At 41.1% G+C, this 23,218-nt stretch overlaps 1 protein-coding gene and 1 long non-coding RNA gene across 4 annotated transcripts in view; one reads left to right on the top strand and one right to left on the bottom strand.

Moving 5' to 3' along the window:
- LOC100618834 (zinc finger protein 84-like) overlaps positions 1 to 20,295 on the bottom strand; it is a 31,585-nt gene extending 11,290 nt beyond the window's left edge. The window contains exons 1-6 of one of the 3 annotated variants that reach the window (XM_056814423.1): positions 19,849 to 20,295; positions 16,211 to 16,279; positions 14,961 to 15,217; positions 14,485 to 14,555; positions 12,089 to 12,166; positions 9,862 to 9,988 (exon numbers count right to left, since the gene is read on the bottom strand). In XM_056814423.1, coding sequence (XP_056670401.1) covers positions 9,862 to 9,988; positions 12,089 to 12,166; positions 14,485 to 14,555; positions 14,961 to 15,021 — 337 coding nt within the window. In that variant the 5' untranslated portion in view covers positions 15,022 to 15,217; positions 16,211 to 16,279; positions 19,849 to 20,295. Of the gene's footprint in view, positions 1 to 9,861; positions 9,989 to 12,088; positions 12,167 to 14,484; positions 14,556 to 14,960; positions 15,218 to 16,210; positions 16,280 to 18,877; positions 18,916 to 19,848 lie in introns of all 3 variants that reach the window. The other 2 variants (XM_056814425.1, XM_056814424.1) reach the window with 2 other exon arrangements.
- On the top strand, positions 19,287 to 20,271 carry LOC130456866 (uncharacterized). Its single transcript, XR_008915913.1, has 2 exons — positions 19,287 to 19,492; positions 19,843 to 20,271. It is a non-coding gene; the product is annotated as an uncharacterized LOC130456866 (long non-coding RNA).
- Positions 20,296 to 23,218: the final 2,923 nt, after the last annotated feature.

Raw genomic sequence — 23,218 nt, 5'->3', positions numbered from 1 at the left:
ATTCTTTAGAATTTTAGCTACCAGGAAGGTATACACCCCCACTTAAGGATTAAGTGTGGGGGAGGAAGGTCTATGACCCATGTGTACTAGCAAGTGACAAACCCCCAGGCAGTCCAAAGCCAAGTTTAAGCCACCATTGGTACATGTAAGACACAAGAAGTGATGCAAAGAACTGCCTTTATATGTTGCAGTCACTACCTATGAGGGGGTCTTTGCCTTGGAACTTGACCATGGAGGAGCTCGAGCTTGGGATCTCAGACTGTTTCCCATTGGACTGCCATGTGGTGAGTGAAAAGGCTGACTCCTTTTCCTTGGCTTTTCTAGAGGCATCACCCTATGGAGAGGCCCATTGTCTTGGTACTCCCTTTCCCTTGGCTTTCTGGAGTCATGTGAATTTTAGATTTACTCCACCCTACTTAGTCTTTAGAATTATAGCAACCAGGAATGTATACACCCCCACTTAAGTATTAACTGTAGGGGAGGATGGCCTATGACCAGCATGTACTAGCAAGTGACAAATCAGAAACAAATGACTGACCCCCTGGGCTGTCCTGAGTCAAGCTTAGGCCACCATTGGTACATGTGAGACACAGGAAGTGATGTAAAGAACTGCCTATATATTTCGCATCACTTCCTGTGAAGCTCTCTTGGAAGCGTTGTGAACTTTTGTCAGCATTTGGCGTCTTTGTGGCTTTGTTGGACTTGGCATTGGAGTTAACTGGGAGGAGCTCTGTAGCGTGGTTTAAGTGAGGCAGTTTCCTTGAATGGCCACCTGGTGAGTGATAAGGCTGATTCTTCTTTTCCTTGACCTGCTGAAGGCACTATCCTTCGAGGAGGCCCCTCATCTTGGAGGAGGTCTTGGGGATAGAAGCCAAGTTAGATTTAATCTTCTGAGAAGGTCCCTTGGCTGAGGCCTTTGCACTCCCCTTGGCTTAGGCCAGGCCAGAGAAAATCTTATACCCTTTCCCCCTTCTCCTCCTTCTTAATTTCTTCCTTCTATTGTAATTAAACCACCATAAAGTCCCAAACTGACTTGAGTATTTCATTGAGATCGAATTTAAATCCCTGGCGACCACCAACATAATATATTCAGTCAACAACCCTAAAATTTACCCATAACAGTCACTAGCCTCTGAAGAGACCCCTCATCTTGGAGGAGGCCTTGTGGCTGGAAGCTGTGTTAAATTTACTCCTCTGCCTCACTCCCCCTTTGCCTGGGGTGTCTGAATTCTTACCTGGTTCAGACTAGGCTGGAGGAGCTATCTCTCTTCCTTCTTTTTCTCTCTCTCTCTCTCATTTCCTTAATTTATTCCCTCTACTGTAAATAAACTACCATAAAAGCCATTCTGACTTGAGTAATTCATTGGGATTTAGTAACTAAATCCCTGGCAACCAACCCAAAATATATTCAATCCTACCATAAATTTTACCCCTTACACAAGCCAACTTTGAGCTACTGAGACTGTGCCTTAACCAACAACAAAGCACCCTACAGGAAGGCTGTAATGAGGCCCCAAGCCCTGGAGTAAGGCAGTCAATAGTACTTGGCTAATTCAAGCCTAAGGACAGGCACAGAGCTCTTGCTCAAGCCTGTGGTGATGCCCCAAGCTCCATCACCAGGTGGTCCACAGTGAATGGGGCTGATAAAGCCCAGAATGAGGCTTTGAGCCTCTGCCCAAGAAAGCAATGAAGACCTGAACTTGAGTACAAGGCAATCTGTGGCTGGCTGATGCTAACCTGAGGGGAGGTTCAGAGCCTTGCTGAAGCCAACATGAGGTCTCAAGTACCAGGGCAAGGCAGTCCACAGTGTATCTGGCTTACTTAAGCCCAGAGTGAGGCCCAGAGCTCCTGCCCAGGCTTGGTGTGAGGCCCCCCTAATTCCAGAAAAAGGTAGTTCACACTCTCCTGAGCCCTGTAGGCCACTACTAGACCCTAGAGAAGACTGAATCAGCACCAGAGGAGGTTTTCAGAGCACCAAGCCCACAAGCCACCTTGGAAGAATTGAAACTGGCAGAAACCCAGAATTAAGAGCTGAAGGTAGCAGCAAGGAAAAACTGAAATTTAAGAGAGTGCTTCCTCTACCCTGAGAACAGAGCCCATTTTTAAGATAAAAGTTTTTTTAAAAAAAGGCCAAGGGAAAAAAACCCCACTTAATTATAGAAAAAAGGAAGAGTAAGGCACAAATTCAGATGGGGATAGTGAGAATAAGACAGTCTCTTCACCTGCAAAACTTCGAAGAAAAATGGGAATTGGTCTGAGGCTCTGGAAGAGCACAAAAAACAAATTAAAAGTCAAATAAGAGAGGCAAAAGAAAATGGGGGAGGGAAATGAAAGTAATGCAAAAAGAAAATAACAGTTTAAAGAGCAGAATTGGTCAAGTGGGAAAAGAATAAAAAAATCCAAGAAAAGAGTTCCTTAAAAAATAGAATTTATCAAATGGAAAAGAATATTCAAAAGCTCAAAAACCTCACAGAAGAAAATCTTTCCTTAAAAATTAGAATTGGGCAAATAGAAGCTAATGACTTCATGAGATGTCAAGAAACAATAAAACAAAATCAGGCAAATAAAAAAAATCAAGAAAATATGAACTAACTCATTAAAAAACAACAGACCTAGAAAACAGATTCAAGAGAAACAATCTAATAATTATCAGACTACCTGAAAGTCATGATAAAAAAGCCTACCTTAGCTAAAGAAAAATTAATACCAATACTATACAAACTATTTGTCAAAATAGCCGAAAAAGAAGCCCTATGAAATTCTTTTTATGATACAAATATGGTGCTGCTGATACCTAAGCCACAAAGAACAAAAACAGAGAAAGAAAATTATATGCCAATTTCCTTAATGAATATCAATGCAAAAATCTTAAATAAAATACTAACAAAGAGACTTAGCAATGTATTTTATAAGGATCATTCACTATGACCAGGTGGGATTTATACCAGGAATGCAAGGCTGGTTTAACATTGGGAAAGTTATCAGTATAATTGACCATATCAATAACCAAACTAACAGAAATCACATGATTATCTCAATAGATGCAAAAAAGCCTTTGACAAAATACAATACTCATTCCATTTAAAAACACCAGAAAGCATATGAATAAATGGGCCTTTCTTTAAAATGAAAAGCAGTATCTACCTAAAACCATCAACAAGTTATCATCTGCAATGGGGATGTTAGAAGCCTTTCCAATAAGTTCAAGAGTGAAGTTTGTTGTTGCTGTAGTTGTTGTTTTTTATGGTGGGCAGACTCAAGATGGCAGCTTAGAAACAGCAGAAGCTGAATACTCTGTGACTATCCTTCCACACCTATCAAAACAAAGCTCTGGAAGAGCTCAAAAAAGAATTAAAAAAATAAATAAGACAGGTTGAAGAAAATTGAGAAAAGAACTTAAAAAGAAAAATAGGTCATCTGGAAATAGTGGCACACGAACTAAAATAAAAATAAAATAAAAGCCAGAATCAGTCAGCTTGAAAATAAGGCAAAAAAAGATTAAAAGAATGATTTACAAAGAAAAATGGATCAAAAGGTAAAGGAGGATAAAATTCAGACTTTAAAAATTAAAATTGAACAATTAGAAGCTAATGACTTCAAGAGGCATCAAGATTTATAAAACAAAATCAAAAGAATGTAAAAATATAAGAAAATATGAAACACCTTATCAAAAAAACCCCCCCAAAAAAACAACTCTGACCTGGAAAATAGATCCAGGAGAGACAATTTAAGGACTATTGAACTACTGAAGGCAATGACCAAAAAAAAAAAAGCCTAGACATCATACCATGGGAAATTATCCAAGGAAACTTCCCTGATATCCTTGAACGAGATGGTAAAATAGACACAGAAAGATCCACAGATTACCTTCTGCATTAAGTCCTCAAATGACAACTCCAAGTGACATCATAGCTAAGTTCAAGAGCTCCCAGACCAAGGACAAAATACTACAAGCACCTAGAAAGAAACAATTCTGATATCATGGAGCCCCAGTCAGGATCACAAAGAACCTGGCAGATTCCACGTTGAAGGACCAGAGGCCTTAAAATATGATATTAAGGAAGGCAAAGGAACTGGGTCTCAACGAAGAATCACCTACCCAGCAAAACTGACTATATTTTTTCAGGGGAAAGTATGGTCATTTAATAAAATAGAAGACTTCCAAGTATTCCTGAAGAAAAGACCAGAATTGAACAGAAAATTTAAGGCACAAATACAAAATCCAAGAGAAGTATGAAAAGGTAGATAAGAAAGAGGAAAAATTTAAGGGCTTCAATAACGTCAAATGGCTTATATTCCTATATGGAATGATGATATATGTAACTCTTAAAAATTGCTATCATTGTCATAGTAGTTAAAATGGGTAATACTTAAATCATACTCTCATTGGAATTGGCTGAGAGAGAGAAGGACAGTCAAACTCATTGAGTTTTAGACTTGTATTTTACCTATAGAAAAGTAGAAGGGGAATAAGAAATGGAGTGGTAGGGAAAGGATAAATAAGGGACGGAGAGGCTGGGTGGGGGGATGGTATAATTAAAAGGTCCTATAGTAAGAAGGAAGTAAGAAAGGGGGTGGTGGCTAGGGGAGTAAATATAAGGGAGGAGAAAGTGGGGAGAGTGACTAAAAGCAAAACACTGGAGGGAAGGGAAAGAATGAAAGGAGTAAGCTCAGGATTAAAGAAGGAAGTTAAAATGGAGAATAAACAGATGGTAATCATAACTGTGAATGTGAATGGGATGAACTCACCCATAAATGCAAGTGGATAGCAGAATGGATTAAATATCAGAATCCTACCATATGTTGTCTACAAGAAACACACATGAGGCAGGTAGACACACAAGGTAAAGGTAAGAGGCTGGAGCAGAAGATATTGGGCTGCAACTAAAACAAAAAAGGTAAGAATAGCAATCAAGATCTCAAACAAAGCTAAAGTAAAAATAGATTGGATCCAATTAAAAAAGACAAGAAAGGAAACTACATCTTGATAAAAGGTAATATAAATAATGAAGAAATATCAGTACTCAACATATATGCACCAAATGGTATAGTTTCCAGATTTTTAAATGAGAAATTGAAGGAGTTTATGGAGGAAATAGATATTAAAACCATACTAGTGGGGGTCCTCAACCTTCCCCTATCAGAACTAGACAAATCAAACCAAAAAATAAATAAGAAAGAAGGGAAGTGAATGAAATGCTAGAAAATTAGAGCTAATATAGGGGAAGGGGAATTGAATAGGGATAAAAAGGCATATACCTTCTTTTCAACAGCATATGGTACATATACAAAGATTGACCATGGACTAGTGCATAAAACATCACAAAAAAAAAGCAGAAAAGCAAAAATAATAAATGCAACTTTTTCAGATGATAATGCAATAAAACTATAATTAATTAGGGTTCATGGAGTGGATGACTATGTCTCACACATGAAGCCCTATGTTGATGTCAAGGGCCTTGAACTCCCTTTTGCTTTTGACTTTGTAGAATTTACCCATTTTCTCTTTGTGAACTGATTCACAGCCCAACCCTGCCTAGTTAGCTGCAGTCAAACACTGCTCATCTTTGTGCCTCACTGCATGTCTCTCCATCTTTGTGCTCTTAAAGAAAAAAACATTCAGAAAGTGTTACTTCCAAATGTAACTTTTTAAACTACCTGGCTTGGGAACATTACTTAGAGAAAATGATGTTTCAATAAAATGTTATAAGTCTAGTTGAAATGGCTGGATCATCATCAAGAGATTTATGTTTAAAGTAATTATGGAATTTTACCCTGTCTCTTCTCACGTCCTAAAATCAACTTCCCCCCACCATTTCTGAAGAGGAAAAATCCTATAAAACTGGCTTCACTTCTTTCCTGTTTCCTCCCAATTTTCTGTATGCAAAAAAAAAAAAAGACTCAAAGCAGAACAAGGAGAACATTGTACACAGTAACAGCCATATTGTACAATGATCAGCTATGATAGTCTTGGCTACACTCAGCAGTACAACGATCCAGGAAAATTCTGAAGGACTTATAACAAAGACTGCTATCCACCTCCAGAGAAAAATCTGTTGGGAGTCAGAAAGCAGATCAAAGCATAATACTTTTTACTTTAGTTTATTTGGGTTTTTATTCTGGGATTTTGGCTTTATATGATTATTTCTTACAAAAATGAACAATATGGAAATGTTTTGCATGATGGTATATATGTGTATATCCTAGATTAAATCCCTTGCCATCTCTAGGAAGAGGGAGGAGAGAAAGGGAGGAAGACATTTTGATCACATAACTTCAGAAAAATTATGGGGAAAATTATTCAAGTAATTGGTAAAATAAAATATCTTTGTTAAACAAAAAATAATAATAGTAATTCACTAAAAGACCACTCAAGAAAATATAATCTAGCCAGTGGACTCTGTCCACAGTGGAAAGAGAAGCCAAAAAAAAGGACAAGAGAGGAAGGGAGAGAGGCAAAAAAAGAGAGACCAAGGAACCTTCCAGGCAAGCTAATACATACTCCCTGGGACCCCATCAGTCTCTCTTTTGCTCATACAGAGTAATTGGGAAGGTCATCAAAGGAAGAATGAAGTCTTAAGGAAGCCAAAAGGTCCCTTTCTCCCAGCCCCCTGGTTGGGTCACTGCAGTCCAAAATAAATGCCTAGATCTACCTGACTTCATTACCTAATTTCTCAAATGGCTTCTCTGCCCTGTGCCAATCCTGTTATTTCTAACAAAGATCTTAGCAAAAAAAGGGAGATCCAACCTAGTTTCATAGCCTAGGGGAAGAAACTTTCAGTTTAGATTCAGACTTTTTTTCAGAGGGGCTAAAGAGAAAACTATTTCACAAAAAAATCACTTCAATAATTAATTTTACAGAGTTGAGTTCAAAAAGCTAAGAATTCAAGTTTTAAAATAAAAATTTTATGGGTTTCTTCCATATTCATATCACCTAACTTTTCCCCTATGCTCCATCCCTTTCTCTGTGTCAGAGAGCAATTCCTTATAATTTTTTAAATGAAAAATAAGAGAAATGATGGTAAAAATCGGTCAATATTTTAAAAAATCTGACATAATATGCAGTGTTCTAGAGTTGTCAGTGTACAAATGATCAGTCAAGAAGAAATTCTATTAACGGAAAATCAGACAGCTAAGAAAGCGGAGTCTTTGAATCCTGTTTTGTAATCCAAAGAAGGGTGGTAAACAATTGTTGGTATGGAGAGGCTAGCTATCCAAAGGCATGTTATATGGACAATACACAGTTCCCCCAATTTAAAAACTTTAAAGAAATGCAAACTAAAATGATTGCACACATGCGCACAGTAGGACACAGGAGAAACTTAAAATCCCTATTATAGTCAGCAATTCCCACTGGCCTTCTTGTATTGCTCTTCTGTGCATTTGAAAAGCATGTTTATGAGACCTCCTCTTCTTTCTTTCCATTTACTTTGTCCTTAGCAGCCCTAGCCTCACACTCAGTCCTCCTGCCTCCACCGAAGTGAGGAAAGCAAAAACCCCTCATGACAAATGTGCCCAGTCAAGCACTGGCTGCACTTTCACTGGTCAAGGTAGAGGAGGATTCCTCCTTGGCTCCCCAGTGCCACTCAAGGCTCTCCCTCTACTACCATCACTCACTAATCCCTCCTCCTTTGAAGGTCATTCAATACAAACTACCATCCAGGCTAAGGTTTGGCAGCTCTTTCTCTATTGACCTCTGGGCCCTTCCTCTCCTTCCTCAATGAGTTCAGTGCCTGCCTGGCTCAGTCTTTCTCTCCTGCCCACCCAACAACACACAAACAAGGTCAGAGCCTTGACTTTGCCGTCATCCACACATGCACCACTTCCCTGCTCAGGAACCCTGACATCCCCTTTTCCCTCTGGGATCCCCATCTGTGGTCCCCATTCTTTGTCCTTGCCATGACCTCCATTCCCCCGTCCCTCAGTCCCTCCCAGGCCATCCTCCCTGCACTAACTCACTCCCTACCCTTCCCCATGTTGACCCCAGGGAACAGTCTGACTATGCATTATCCTCTTCTCTCCAGCTCATTGGCTCCTTATGCTGGAGCTGACCTCATGCTGTCAAGCCTCAGCCTCAGTTACTCTCCCCTCCAGTGCCCTCACTCCTACTCACTTGCAGCTGAACAAAGCTGGAGAATAATCACAAAACTGTGCTGATCCACCACAAACTGATGTTACATCCTCTTAACTGGGCCCTGGGTATAGCCAGGCAAGGCCCTTGCACCTCCCTCAGGGACTCACTATCCCTTTCACAATAGAGGCTTTTACAAATCCTTTCCTGCCTCAGCTCAGAATCTCACCCAGTAGTTTACTACTAAAGAATGAGGCTGTTCCCCCAGAGCTCCCCCTCTTCTCCCCTCCCATCACTCAGATGCCTTCTAACAACATCTCTCCCTTCACCTCTGTCTCATATAATGAGGGGGCCGTTCTCCTGAACAAGGCTGACTGCTCCATGTGCACAAGTGATCTCATTACATCCTCGGTTCTGCTGCAGACTGTCCACTTATCTTCAGTCATTCCCTCTCTGCTCCACCACTGCCTACATTGCCACAACTCCCCTATTTGTAAAAGATCCACCAGTCTCTGCTGCCTGTTGTCTCCTCCCTCTCCTCTTCTGTGGCTTACCTCCCCGAGGAGCCCACCCAGAACAGATGCCTCCAACTCCTTCCCTCTCACTCTCTCCTTAACCCTCTACAGGCTGGATTCCAAACTCATCATTCAATGGGAAGTGCTCTCTCTAAAGTCACTGATGATGTCTCAATGGTCAATTCCAATGGCTTTTTCTCAATCCTCTTCCTTCCTGACCTCTGCAGCCTTGGATACTGTCCATCACCCTCTTCTCCTTGGTCCTTCCTTCTAAGTGCCTCTTTACTCAGACACTCCTCTATCCTGGTTCTCCTCTTACCAGAAGTTTCAGAGTGAAGGTTTCAGGAAAGAAGCCAGAGGAGCTCACTTTATACAAAGCAAAGACCTCTCCCCTAGAATCAGAAAGCAGAAACATTTGGACTATTGACCATAAAGGATTTAGATTCTCCCTTGTGAATTTTAGATCTACTCCACCCTGTTTAGACTAACAAAACAAGAATGTCTACACCCTTACTTCAGGATTAAGTATTGAGAAGGATGGCCTATGACAGACATGTGCTAGCAAATGACAAATCAGAAACAACTGAGAGACCCCGGGGCTGTACTAAGTCAAGTGTAAGCTACCATTGGTACATGTGAGATGTAGGAAGTGATGTAAAAAAATGGTCTATATATTCTGCGTCACTTCCTCTTGCCAGCCTCTTTTCACAGAGAGGTGGCTCTGGTGGCAGCTTGCTGAGCATCTTGGCATTTTGGCGTGGTCTGGGTTTGGCGGTGAGCTTCCTTGATACAATACTAGAAGCTTAGTAGCCTAGTTCAGGTGAGGCATCTTCTCTGAGTTCTCTCGAAGTTTAGGCTGATTCCTTTCTCCTTTACTTTCCAAAAATTCTATCTTCTTAGGAAGCCTCTAATCTTCTTCAAAGACCTCATGGTGGAGGTCTTTGAACTCCCTCTAGCACAGGCTAGGCCAGAGAAATCCTGTACCCTTTCTCTCTCTTCTTCTTCTTAATTCCTTCCCTCTATCTTAATTAAACCACCATAAAATTTTCAAACTGACTTGGTTATTTTATTTGGGATTTCCCCGGTGACCAATTAAATTTAGATTAAGTCACAACCCTAAAATTTACCCTTATACTCTACAGAATGAGTAGTCTTAAATGTTATAGTTTAATAAGACAAAACTTATTTAGACCTTCCTTAGCTTCCAGGAAGGGAGCGGAGCTTGCAAAGACTCCAGTATGCAGACACTGAGTCACAGGGGCTGGTTCTGCTTACCTATGGATACCAGGTTCTCATAGTTCTCCAACATCACATCCCTGTACAGGGCCCTCTGGGTGGGATCCAGGTGTCTCCACTCCTCCCAGGTGAACTCCACAGCCACATCCTTGAATGTCAAAGATTCCTGAATGGAACACATTCTTGCTTAAGTAGGGGCCACTCCTCCAAATAGCTCTCAATTATCTAAACATTCTCTGCTTTAGTAGGCACTTATAGTTTTTCTGAGAATTTTCCCCACCAATGAACCCCCAAAACATCATGTACTTTACTCCTCAAGGATCAAACCACACAATAAATCAGTCACCATCTTACAATTAGAAACATAATACAGGGGGCAGCTGGATAGTTCAGTGGATTGAGAGCCAGGTCTAGAGACGGGAGGTCCTATATTCAAATCTGGCCTCTGATACTTCCTCACTGTGTGACCCTGAGCAAGTCATTTAACCCCCTTTGCCTAACCTTTACAGATCTTCTGCCTTGGAAATAATACACAGTATTAATTCTAAGACAGAAGATATGGTTTTTTAAAAAATGCAACACAAATATCAGCAAACATAGTTTAAATATTAATTTCTAGCATCATGGCAATCATTCTCCATTCCTGATTAATTTCTTCTGGGATGATTTACTCAGAAAGGAGAATACTCCAAATGATCTAACAGGCTAAGAATTCTTTCCATTCCAACTCCTCATAGTATGTTGCTTTCTCTCCTATGGTGGTCTTTCAATATAGTGGAGACCTAAAAGAAAATTCTGGTCTCTATTTTATAATAATTATTAAATATCTGTGATCTTGGTATTGAGAGTATTCTCTGGAATAGTACAAATGGTGATTCACTCATGTTGTCATCTTGGGTTACTCTAGACTAAATACTAACAGAATAATCTTCAGAGAGGTTTTCACTCATACTATGAGCCTTCCTTTGGGCTGTTTATCTCACAAGGGTAGAAATGCAGCATAGAGACTGAATTTTTCATTCTTCCTATATGACCCTCTTTTATGCAAATATTGTACCCTTGTTTTAGGTTTTGTTTAATATGAATAGTCAGGGGTTCATCCTCTAGTCCTGTCTTCTATTATATTCATTCAGTAATCTTGTATGTCCTGAGCATATTCAAGGGGAATACACTGCTAAAGGGGAGTTAAGAATGTTCCATTTTCCATAACTGAATCATATGTTTTAATAACCAACAATTATATAAGAGGGAGTCCCAACTCTGATAATTCAGCCGTGGTTAGCTATACAATATTGTTTCTTTCTCCTTTCCTCAAGACTGCTTCTCATTTCATGTTTAAGGTTTTCTCATCAAAATGGGAGAGTAATCACAGGGACTAGTAATTAGTGTAATCTTTTGGATATGCTTTTTTTTTTTAAACCCTCATCTTCCATCTTGGAATCAATACTGTGTATTGGTTCCAAGGCAGACGAGTGGTAAAGGCTAGGCAATGGGGGTGAAGTGACTTGCCCAGGGTCACACAGCTGGGAAGTGTCTGAATCCAGATTTGAACCTAGGACCTTCTGTCTCTAGGCCTGGCTCTTCTCAATCCACTGAGCTACCCAGCTGCCCCTTGGATATGCTTTTTAAGAAGTAACATCATCATAGAATACAAAATAGCCTGGAAATACTATTAAGGTGATAGTCATCATAGTTGTGGCATAAGATTTTGGTAGAATACTAGTATATGAGTAGGAAGATTTCAGAAAAATCTATAATGACCTACATGAACTGAGGCAAAGTGAAGTGAGCATCATCAGGAGAACATTTTACACAGTAATAACTTTATTGTAGAATGATCAACTGTGAATGATTTATCTATTTTCATCAATAAAATATTCAAGACAATTCCAAAAGAACTACCATGAAAAATGCTATCCAACTCCAAAGAAAGAACTGAAGGAATCTGAATGCAGATGGAAGCATATGCTTTTCCCCTTTATAATCTACATAAATTTATTTTTTGATTTGTTTTTTTCTACAATATAACTAATATGGAAATATGTTTTGTATAATCACACATGTATAAACTATATCAAATTATTTACTGTCTCAGGGGAAGGAGGGAAAGAATTTGTAACTCAAAATATTAGAAAACAAATGTTAAAATTTATTTTTCTATGTAATTAGGAAGAAATAAAATATTACTTTAAAATGCTCTTTAAAAGGATTTCCTTGCCCTGACAAAGGGCAATCCTCTCATTATGTTGTCTTTCTCCTTTATTACCTTAATTTCTATCCTCCCTGGAGCAATGGTGTCTGCAAGATTAGAGTACAAATGCGATGACTCCAGTGTCACGTATGACTGAAACGGAATGGAACAGAAACGTCTATGGAAGATGTGGTCGATTTGTTCTCATTTTTGTTCCATTACAAACACTCTCAGAATGACCTGAATAAAGTGGATCACATGCCAACCTGCCTGTAACCTTTTCTTCTATTGATTATTACTATTCACAAGTATAGAACCATGGAGTAGAAAGGACCTTAGGGAGCCCTAGTCCAACCCAGAACCAAGCAAGAATTCCTAATTCAGCCTCTTCCCTGACGAGTGATCATCCAGCCAGTGATCAAAGACTTCCAGGAAAGGAGATCTGTCAACCCCCTGAAGCAGTCCCTTTCTATTTCCCTGGCTCATTGTCAGGAAGTCTTCCCATAGGTTAATCATTGATTTGCTTCTTTTGATGGCCACAAATTTCTGAGAGGCCAAGCTGAAGAGATCCATTCTTTCTTCACCTTGATGACCAAACAGGCTGGGCCCGCTCTCATGCTATCTTGCTTACATATACATCTCTAGTCAGTTTAACAGATCCTCCTACGAAATGAACTTGAGACTTTTTGCATACTGGATTGTCTTCTCTGGACATCTGTTTCTTCGTGGCCCTCCTCAAATGGGAATTTCAGAACTAAACACAAAATTTGAGCATGGCAGCTCCAAAAGCCACCAAGGGATAATTTCTCTTTTTCCAGCATAATCTTTCCCCCTTTCCTCTCATTTTCATTCAATTTTTTAAAACGTTCTTTAAATTCTTAATTTAACCAATATCAGCGATGACTTCTATATAAGGAAAAAGGCCAATCTCTATAAAGTAGAGCTGGCTTTTAACTATGCAATAAATTCAATATGCCGATTTCAAAGCTGACCTGCTTTCCTCTGGTTACTTCTCCACTTTCTTCTTCCACTTTTCAACGACCCTATTTTCTCTATTTTCCTTTCTACTTTTTCACTCCATTCAAATATCCCTCCTTAAAATGAAAAGAGCAAAACTTTTCAAAGAAATATGCAGTCAGGTGAAACAAACTCCAACACAGGGACATCATCTTCCCTCTTCAGCAAGAGGTGAAGAACATGTTTTATCATTGATCCTCTAGAATCATGGCTTGGTCATCACGTTGATCCTGGTCCTCAAATCTGTCAAAGTTATTTCTTTTTACACTATTGTTGTTATGGTATAAATTGCTGATTTTGTACCCTTCACTCCCCATCAGTTCATACATCTTCTCAGCTTTATCTAAAACCTATTCTTTGCTCATTTTGTACTGTACAATAATATTTTTATTATATATACCATAATTGGTTCCATGATTTTTCAAATGATGGGCACTGCCTTAGTTTTGAATTCTTTATAATAACAAAGAGAGAGAGCATACATATTTTTGTCTCTCTATGTCCTTTTTCTCTCAATTTGATCTTTTGAGTGGAACAAGACGAGTAGTGGCACTGCTGTGTCAAAGGGTAGGGATAATTTAATAATTGCTTGTGAAGAGCTCCAAATTGCTCTCAAAAATGCCTGGCTAAATCACATAGCCCACCAACAGGTGAATACTTTGTTGCCTCTACAACAACAGTGACCTTACTTTTTAAACTACTCTGATAGGGGTAAAGCACAACTCCAGTGATATTTTAATTTATTCTCTAATCTCTATTAACATTTTTATCTGTTTCTTCATGGCTTGTTTTCTTCCTTTGAAATCTGTCCATTCATATATATTGCCTTTTATTTATAATCTATTGGAAATGGCTGTTCCTACAAATGTCAATCAGTTCCATATGGATCTTGGATGATACCCCGATGATTTCAGTTGCTGCTACAGTCTTCTCTTCCTGTTTCTCCAGCACTATCTCTTCTGACCCTTGTTTCTCTCTTATAAAATGTAAGGGTTTTGAGGGCAAAGACCATTTCATTTTAACTTTCTATACCAGGGCCCAGCACAGTAGGACCCTAATGCTTCTTGAACTAAATTGAAGTTGAATATATCTTGATGGTTGGGTGTCATCTTTGGAATCATCCCATATTTAGATGCCTTAAATTCTATCATTCCTCTGGATTACACTAAGACTTGCTTAACAGAGATATTGTACAATCATAAAAAAACCTTAGAATTGAACACATTTGTTCTAAAAATGTGTTTCTTTACATTATGGAGATACTGTGGCTCTCTTGATCTAGAGAATAACCACCAGAATAGCCAGAGATTCTAGGAATGAAATACTGAGGTTCAGGTCCCTACATGGAATTAGGGTGAACTGAGACCACTGAAAATAGGAAAGAAATGTTAGACAACAGAGAGGCTAGTGGAGAAGATAGAACAAAGGAGAAGAGAGAGTAAACTTGCACTTACCCGAAACCTAGCAGCAAGAACCCCAGAAGTCCCTCCTTCCTCCTCCTCTAGGCTGCTAAATTGGGGAAAGCCTACATCCAGAGAAACACAGTTAGAGGAGGAAAAAGACGGCCGGGGAAAGTTCAGTCCTGTTTTGTGGTCCCTAAACAAAAGCCCTCACTAGCACCCTCAGCCCCTAATCCCATCAGCATTGTCAATCCCACTTGACAGATCACTTTTCCACCAAATGCTCTAACCACCAGACTCATCTCAAAATTCCTGCTGGAGAGAGCCATGACCATGTGTTTTGTCTAAAGGTACATTCAATGGCCCTCAACACTGCTCCTAGAAGCCCTTTCCTTCACCTTTCCTGGCACGTTGAAGGGGAATCATAAATGCTGAGTGACTGACTGAAGGAAATCATCTAGTGGAAATGAGCTGGAAAATCCTGGGTCCTGAACAGAGAAGAGGAGAGGAAGGAATTCTGGAACTCTCACCACTCTCTTGATGTGTGAGGGTCACGTGTCCTGCAGGAGCCTGTCCTTGCAGTTTTCTCATTTCTCTGACTTCACTCAAGTCCTCTCTGCTCAGCTGGGAGGAGCAGCACTGGATTCACTATTTGCTCCTTCTTATCAGATGCTGCCCTGAAGCTGGATGAATGGTCTTAGAGCAGATGTCCTCTCCTGGGTCAGATTCCCTTCCTTGGGGGAGATCTTACATCACCTTCTCCTTCCACTAAAGCTGGGACTGAGGCCTGTAAAGAAACAGTTGTGTTACTTTGGGCTCTGAGGACCAGATTCTTGTTCTTGGCTGGGAAATGTCCCTTTCTCTGAGGGTTGGGCTCCTGAGACTCCCCTAAGGGCCACCAAGGCCAGAGAAAGGATAGAGGCAGCAAGAGGAGCCTGAAATCACACTCAGAACCTGAATATGCAACTAGGCAGGTCATGAATTTCATTCATTTAAGAAAAAACTTAGGTCCCACACTGGGAAGGAAATAATGATAATCTAACGCAGGGGTAAGCAATATGAAAATAATTTTGATACCCCTACTCAATTTAATCAATAATTATGCATGTCACTGTGACTTAATGAGAATTAGTGATTGTATTAGTGAGTTAAGTTGAATAGGAAGAAGTTTGAAGTAGTTATCCTTAGATAATACTGTAGGAATAAGAGTAATAGAGGTTAGATTTAACCAATCCATCAAGAACTGGTGATACTTTTCAGGTATCAAAGTTTCTATTAATTGTTTTTGATCTATTAGAGAGATTCATGCTGTAGTAAGTTGCTATTAAGATTTATCTCAGCTTGTGCAGCTGTTATGTCCTCACTCCTAAATCTGTACACTTAAAATTAGGCTCCTGTTCCTTAGCAATAGCCCTCACACTAAATCATTAGCTCTAGTACTAAATGACCTTTGCTTTAAAACCACACCTTCCCAAGGCCCTTAGCACCGTGCTCTTCTACAGAAGATTCCAAGATCTTGCTGACAGGGTCTCCTGACCTGGACAAGCTCTCTACTTTACTCTTTCCCTCTATTTTATAAATAAAGCTGTTAAAGAAAAAGTCATTTTTGACTTGAGCTATAATTTTGGCGACCACATTTTCTTATAGTTTAGTCAAACCATTAATTAATTTTAACCCTTACACACTTATTACTCTTCTGCCTTGGAACCAATACACAGTACTGATTATGAGAGGAGGTATGGGTTAAAAAAAAAAAAAAGATAAGAGACTGAGATTTTACCTTGTGGAGCTGAAAAGATGGAGATGCCCGTCCAGGAGAGGAAACTGAGAAAGGGAGGTGGACACAAAACTGCGGAAGGAGAGAAGGCCATCAAAAATTTACATCAGAATGCTTTCAAGTTCAATATTCCTCAAATAATAATTAACATCAGCTGGAGCCTAAAAGTAAGGGAGTGTCCCTTCAAAAGAACTGACAATTGTAGGCCTTTGTATAGTGCTTGAGATTCTTAAGTCTTGTAAGGAATAATGTGGAAAAACTGAAAATCATGAGATAATTTAATTGCTGGATATAGTCATTTGCTCTACTTTGTATTTGGGGTGTGTAGATGAACTAGGGAGTCCACTGACTGATATTCCCCCCCCTGACCCCCATATGTTCCATGGCCTAGCCAATGTCACTGGTGACCAAATTGTTCCTCAGTTACTATCAATGTTTTCCATTACAGACCTGAGGGTCACAAAGAGGATTCCACGATTTCGCTCTCTACCTTAGGAGTTTTGAATGCATAACTGATTAGCTTCTTACTAATGAAATTAGATGGGGGCTGAAAGTTGTGCCCCAACCCTAGTAATATAATATTAGGTCACTGTAATATCAGTACTCTAATCTGATTTAGAGGTGCTTAAGCTTTTCCCTAATCCTGTTAAGTCTCTGTATTTTGTGGGAACCTTTAAGGATTCTGATTTTATGAGAAGAAAAGATCACACCTAATTTTTGGAGTTCTTAATGTAATTTTCCATAACATAACATGTGCAACCATAACAGAAAAATTTTTTAGTTTTTAAAGATTATTAAACCCTGATGTTGGTCTTTCTGTTGTGGATTGGCTCTATTTCTTCTCTAAGTTTGGAAATTTTATTTTACTCAGTTTCCACCTTTGGGGATTATTTTTCTCTGATGGATGAAGCTGCTTTACAGGCTGTTTTTGAAAAGGATTTTTCCACCTGGGAATTCCCTAGTGACATCCTGTACCTATCACCCTAGTTCTCAAGTGTAATACAAAGTATTATACTTTTTATTAAGGTTCAACTTGTTAGATTTCTTATTGATCTTCTTTCTGTCCCATTGCAGAGAACTCATTCAGAACCCCTCGAAGCCTAACTATTCCATCCCAGGCACTGACTAGGGAGTCAAAACCCCTGGACAAGGTTACAAACAGCACCTAAAGGAGGAGTCCACCTAAGACCCCTGTAAGAAACCTTACAGCCAGATGGGAAGGACCTCACCAACTATTAGAAAACTCCTAATATGGCAAAATATCCACTTTGTTCTCCTTCCATTGCCCAGTAGATTTCTTTAAACACATAGCCAGCCACAGAGAGAATTTGGCCTTGCTGTTTCCTCTTGAATTCTAGTGGTACGGGCCCATTAGCAATGGGATACAAAAGTCTTAAATAAATACCAGTTAGGAGAGACTACAACATGTCACAAAGATTGTGACCAAACAAGATTTACACCAGGAATGGTGGGATGGTTTCACATAAGGAAACTATCAATATAATTGTTAATCAATATATCAATAATCAAAAATATCAATATCAATAATAAATATCAATATAATCAATAAAATTATCAATTGATAATATCAATAACAAAATTAATTTAAAAATATCTTAACAGTTGCAAAAAAAGTCTCTGACAAAATACAAAACTCATTCCTATTAAAAACACTGGAAAGCATAGGGGTAAATGGGTTTCCTCCCCTTAAAATGATACAAAACATCTACCTAAAACAATCACCAAATATTTGTAAAAGGGAGATGTTAGAAACCTTACCAATAAAATCAGGAGTGAAACAAGGATGCCCATTATCACCGATATTATGTGACACAGTATTAAAAATGCTAGTGTAGGATTTCAGTTATAACAAATCATGAAGATATTAAAGATGTATTCAAAAGATGACTCTAATGAGCAAAGTGCTCATGGACCAGACTTATGAATATATTGCTAATATTTCACATGATTGATTTCTGAATACTTAAATTGGTTGGGTCTTAAATTTTGTGGAACTTAAAAATCAAGCCTCTGTTATCTGCAGTCTGAAAGCTAGCAGACCAGTTCTACAGGTCCTTTGTAATGTCAAACACTGACCCTTGCATTTGTTAAGCTGGGGCCAACTTGTCAGAAAGGAGAGGATTTCACATGTGCTTCTTCCCTGAGTACTGGGTTATACTATCGTGGCTATCTGTTCCTTTTGCTTGTCAGTACCACCTTATAAAACTTATGATGTGCTGACTGTTTTGATTGACATCCTGAAATCCCCATTCCTACAAGCCTCAATAAAATCAATTCAGCTCAGTCACTCTCTCCCTGACCTGCTGAGACCATGCTAAAGTTTTGTCTTTTTGTTCCTTCTCTCTCTCTGCTCCTTATATGGCTTATTCTCTCTAGCCTGTAAACTTAACCCATTACTTTCTAGTCTTCAGCTTCCCTCCACAGATGATTCACACTCATAAGAGAATTTTATGTATGAGCTGGATGTCTACATTTGCAATAGCAATAAGAAAAGAAAAAGAAACTTGAGATCAAAATAGGCAAAGAAATAATAACTATGTCTTTGCAAATAATGGGATGGTATATGTGGAAAATCTAGAGATTGAACTAAAAAATTAGTTGAAACTATCAATAATTTTAGCAAAGTAGCAGGATATAAAATAAACTCACATAAATCATCAGCATTTTTATATATTATTAACAAATTCCTGTAAGAAGAGACAGAAACACTCCATTAAAAAGAGAAGAAAATACCTCGAACTATATGAACATAAATCTGCAACACTTTTTTTGGGAGAAATATTGTTTGTTCACGAATGGGCAAAAGCAACATAATTAAAATGACAATTCCACCTAAACAACCCACTTATTCTATGTCATCCCAAACTCAAATCGAAGCAATTCTGAGAAATCACCTCAAACTCATTAGTGGCTAAAGCAACAAATGTTGGAGGAAAACGGGACACTCATACACTGTTGGTGGAGCTGTGCCACAGTCCAACAAAGTTGGAGAGCAGTTCGGAGTCTCATCCGGAGAATCATAAACCATTGTTGGGTCTGTTTCCAGGAGAGAAGAACCCTTAAGTTCCAGGCTATTCACAGCAGCTCCCCGCTGGGGTCAGGTGGATATACAAAAGGGCGGGTAGCCACAGAAAGGATTTTTGCTCTGGTTCTGTCAAAGGAGTTTCCAAAACTCCTCCCCAAGAACTGGAGTGTGTGCCAGGGCCGAGTCCTCACAATGGGGAGGAGCCAGGAGAGACCACGCCCCATTACAGCAATTCTCCAGTAAGTCAACAAGCACAGAAGCCCCTACAGGTCCTCCTCCGCGCCGCCGCCCCGCTTCCCAAAGCGCACGCAGCCCTCCTGGGGCTCCTACTCCAATGGGGGGAGGGGCAGCACGGAGAGAGCGGGGATGGGACACCGGGTGGTCTCCCGTAGGGGCTACAAGGGAACCAGGATGGTGACCTGAAGAAGTAGAAAGGACAAAGGCTCCGAGAGGGGAGCTGGAAGGTGGGGGAGGGGCAGGGAGACAACAAAGGACAGAGAAGGGGCACTTCCATCTCCTAACCTTACACTTACACATTCACACGCCCAAGCCCACACACGGGCTCTCCCTCCCCTCTCCACCTGCCCAGACTCACTCCTGCAGTTTCAGTAAGGAGGGGAAGTGGAAACCTCAGCGCGATCTGCTTCACGCCCACTCGACTTCAGCAAGTAGGGGTCCGAGCAAAAAGAGGAAATACGCGTGCGCACTCCCGTCCACCTTCACGACTCCAGGACTCCGTAGCAGGGCGCGGCAGAAAACGTTGCAGAGACCTCTCCAGGAGCCAATCCTGAACCTCCCAGAATACACCGTGCTCTGCAGCAAGGCATTCGGGGAAATGTAGTCTGAGCCCGAATTCCATCCCCCAGCAGGCACAACGGTGCCCCTCCCCTTCCAATCCCAGGAGAAAACAAAAGCTTTGTCCTGCCCGAGTTTTCATTGGACAAGTCAAGGCCCCGCCCTGCCCCGGGCCTGGCCTAAGTTTCCTACTCAGTAAAAATAGTGGTTTCGCCTCATAGAACCCCAGCGCCCCAAGGGTTCCAGTCCCTTTACCTCTTGACCCTGCCTGACGACCCCCTGGATCTGAACGGGAAAGACGGAGGCGCCGCCACTGAGACCCCAGATTGTTTTCACCAGACCCATCTCTGGGCCCTTCCAGAACCCCCTTTCCCCAAGGCCCCAGGGCCCCCTCTACCCCTTCTCTGAGCCTGGAGATGCTTCCCTATCCCCCATCCCCTAGGGCGAGGAGCCCAGCCTAGCGTTCCTTTGATGACCAACCTTTCGCACACTGGGCAGAGGAAACACTTCCTTTTCCTTCCTCTTAGAGCACAGGTCAAGACCTTCTCTAGGGTTATGACCTCCCCAGTAAACCTATCCCGCTGACTTTTCCCTCCATAGTAATTTCCTGCATCCTGTCTCCATGGGGCCTCCTCCTTCATGGGACCATCCCTGATTCCCAGAGCTGGGAGGGCCTCCTCCCTTCCTGGAAATTATGCTATTCTCCTATACTCATTCGCTCTCTCTCTCTCTCTCTAGTTGAAATCTTTAGGATGTTCACCTATTGGGTGAACTCAGTTGACAACACCTTTTGGGGAATTCTGGATATCCAACATACACTGACAGGGTGTAAGCAGGCTTGGAAAAGAGGTTGTAGCCAGGGACTTGGATATCAGGGAGCGATCTACTAGTAGTAGTAGTAGTAGTCTCTTGGGTCGAGAATGACAATTTTCTTTGTGCGTTTTCATTTACGCTGTATCCTCATATGGCTTTGGAGTCCAAAGACTGAGGCACAAAGTTTGTGACACATAGGGCATGGGACGCCAGTTGTTACGGGAGGTGCCTGGTGTCAGCGTTCACGCGCAGCAGCAAGACATCGAAGTCGCTCATCTTCAAAGGTGGTGGCGGCATGGTTAATGTGGGTTCGCCAGCTGCTTCTGTCAGAGGCAGCAAGTTCTAGTTGCTTTGGTGTAATACCAGCCCACTTCAAGTTTGACTTTAGCTGATCCTTGAATCTTTTCTTTGGTCGGCCTTGTTTCCTGAGTCCAGCTGACAGTTCACCATAGAATACCTGTCTTGGTATATTCACTGTGGGTCCATGCAGATGACGTGTCCAGACCATTGTAGCTGGGTTTTGAGGACCATTATTTCTATGCTGGTGGAGTTGGCTCTGTTGAGGACTTCCTGATTGGTGATTCAGTCCTGCCATCGGATCCTCATGATTGACTGGAGAGAGCGTTGGTGGAATTGCTCCAGCTGTTTCATGTGCTTCCAGTACAGTGTCCATGTCTCGCAACCATACAGGAGCGAGCTGAGGACCACTGCGTTATACACTTTCAGCTTCGTCGCAGTGCTTACACTGCTGTGTTGGAGGACTTTGGAGTGCAGCCACCCGAGTGCCTGACTGGCCTTTTGGATCCTGGCATTAATCTCGTGGTCTAGGGACCCGTCATTGGTGATGGTGCTGCCCAGGTACTTGAAAGTGTTGACATTAGAAAGCTGCGTGCCGTTGATTGTAATGCACAGCTGGTTAGTTGGCCTCCCTGGTGCGGGTTGGAACAGTACTTCTGTTTTGCTGAGGCTGATAGTCAGGCCAAACAATTTTGTTGTGGTAGAGAACCTGTCCACAATGATTTGAAGATGGTTTTCTTGGTGGGCCATGAGAGCACAGTCATCTGCGGAGAGAGCTTCCAGGATGAGTCTCTCTGTTGTCTTTGTTTTTGCAGTCAGGCGGCGAAGGTCGATTAGTGAGCCATCCAGTTGGTATTTGATGTAGATGCCCAGATTTAGATCCATCACAGCATTATTGTAATACTTGGGTGAAAAATAGGTTGAACAGTACCGGAGTGAGGACACAGCCTTGTTTCACACCATTGGAGATGTTGAAACAATTGGACGTCTCTCCACCAGATAAGACATATCGACATGAAAGAGCTGGATCAGTTTGATGAATTTTGCTGGGTAGCTGAGCTTGCTAAGGATTACCCACAATGCGTCCCTGTTCACTGTGTCGAACGCCTTTGTCAGGTCTATGAAGACAATGTAGAGACTCAGGTTCTGCTCAAGGCATTTTTCCTGCATTTGCCTCAACATGAAGACCATGTCGATGGTGCTGCGATCTGGTCGGAAGCCACATTGTGATTCAGGCAGGTTCTGCTCTGAAACAGATGACAGGAGTCTGTTGAGTATAACACAGGCGAGGATCTTTCCAGCAATGGAGAGTAGTGAGATACCTCTGTAGTTGTCACAGGCTGCTCGTGCGCCTTTGTTCTTGTATAGGGCTATGATGGAGACATCTCTGAGCTCTGGGGGCATGTCTTCCTCTTCCCATATGCTGGTCAGCACTATTTGGAATGCCTGGAGCGCCTTTCCCTTTAAGGCCTTGTACACCTCGGTTGGGATTCCGTCTTTACCGGGTGCCTTGCCTATACTCATTTGTTTAATGGCTTTTTGGACTTCCTCTGTTGAAGGAGGGATGTCAAGTTGTTCAATGGTGCAGTTTTGGGGGATCTGGTCAAGGGTTCTTTGGTCGACTGAAGAAGGTTGGTTGAGAAGCTGACTGAAGTGTTCTTTCCACCTGTTGCTGATGCCTTTTTTATCTTTTATGAGAGTGTCACCGTCAGAGGATTACAAGGGAGTGGTGGTGGGTTTTAATGGCCCATAGACAGTCTTGAGGGCACTGAAAAATTGTTTGTAGTTTTTTGTATCAGCAAAGCGCTGTATTTCTTCTGTCTTTTTTTCCCACCATTGGTCTTACATCTTCCTGATCTCATACTGCACCATGGCTTGGCGAGACTTGAATCTGTCCTTTTTAGGAGCAGAGTTTGGGTTATTTTGCCACTCCATAAAAGCTTTGTTCTTTTTGCTCAATAGGTCTTCAATAGCAGTGTTGTTCTCCTCGAACCAGTCCTGGTAGTTGCGTTGTTTGGGGCCTAGGACTGCCTTTGATGTTTCTGTCACCACGTCTCTGA

This window comes from Monodelphis domestica, chromosome 2 (genome assembly GCF_027887165.1).
Source record: "Monodelphis domestica isolate mMonDom1 chromosome 2, mMonDom1.pri, whole genome shotgun sequence".
NCBI classification, from domain to species: domain Eukaryota; kingdom Metazoa; phylum Chordata; class Mammalia; order Didelphimorphia; family Didelphidae; genus Monodelphis; species Monodelphis domestica.
Note: the sequence above shows the minus strand (reverse complement) of the source record. Positions and strands in the feature narration are given on the sequence as shown.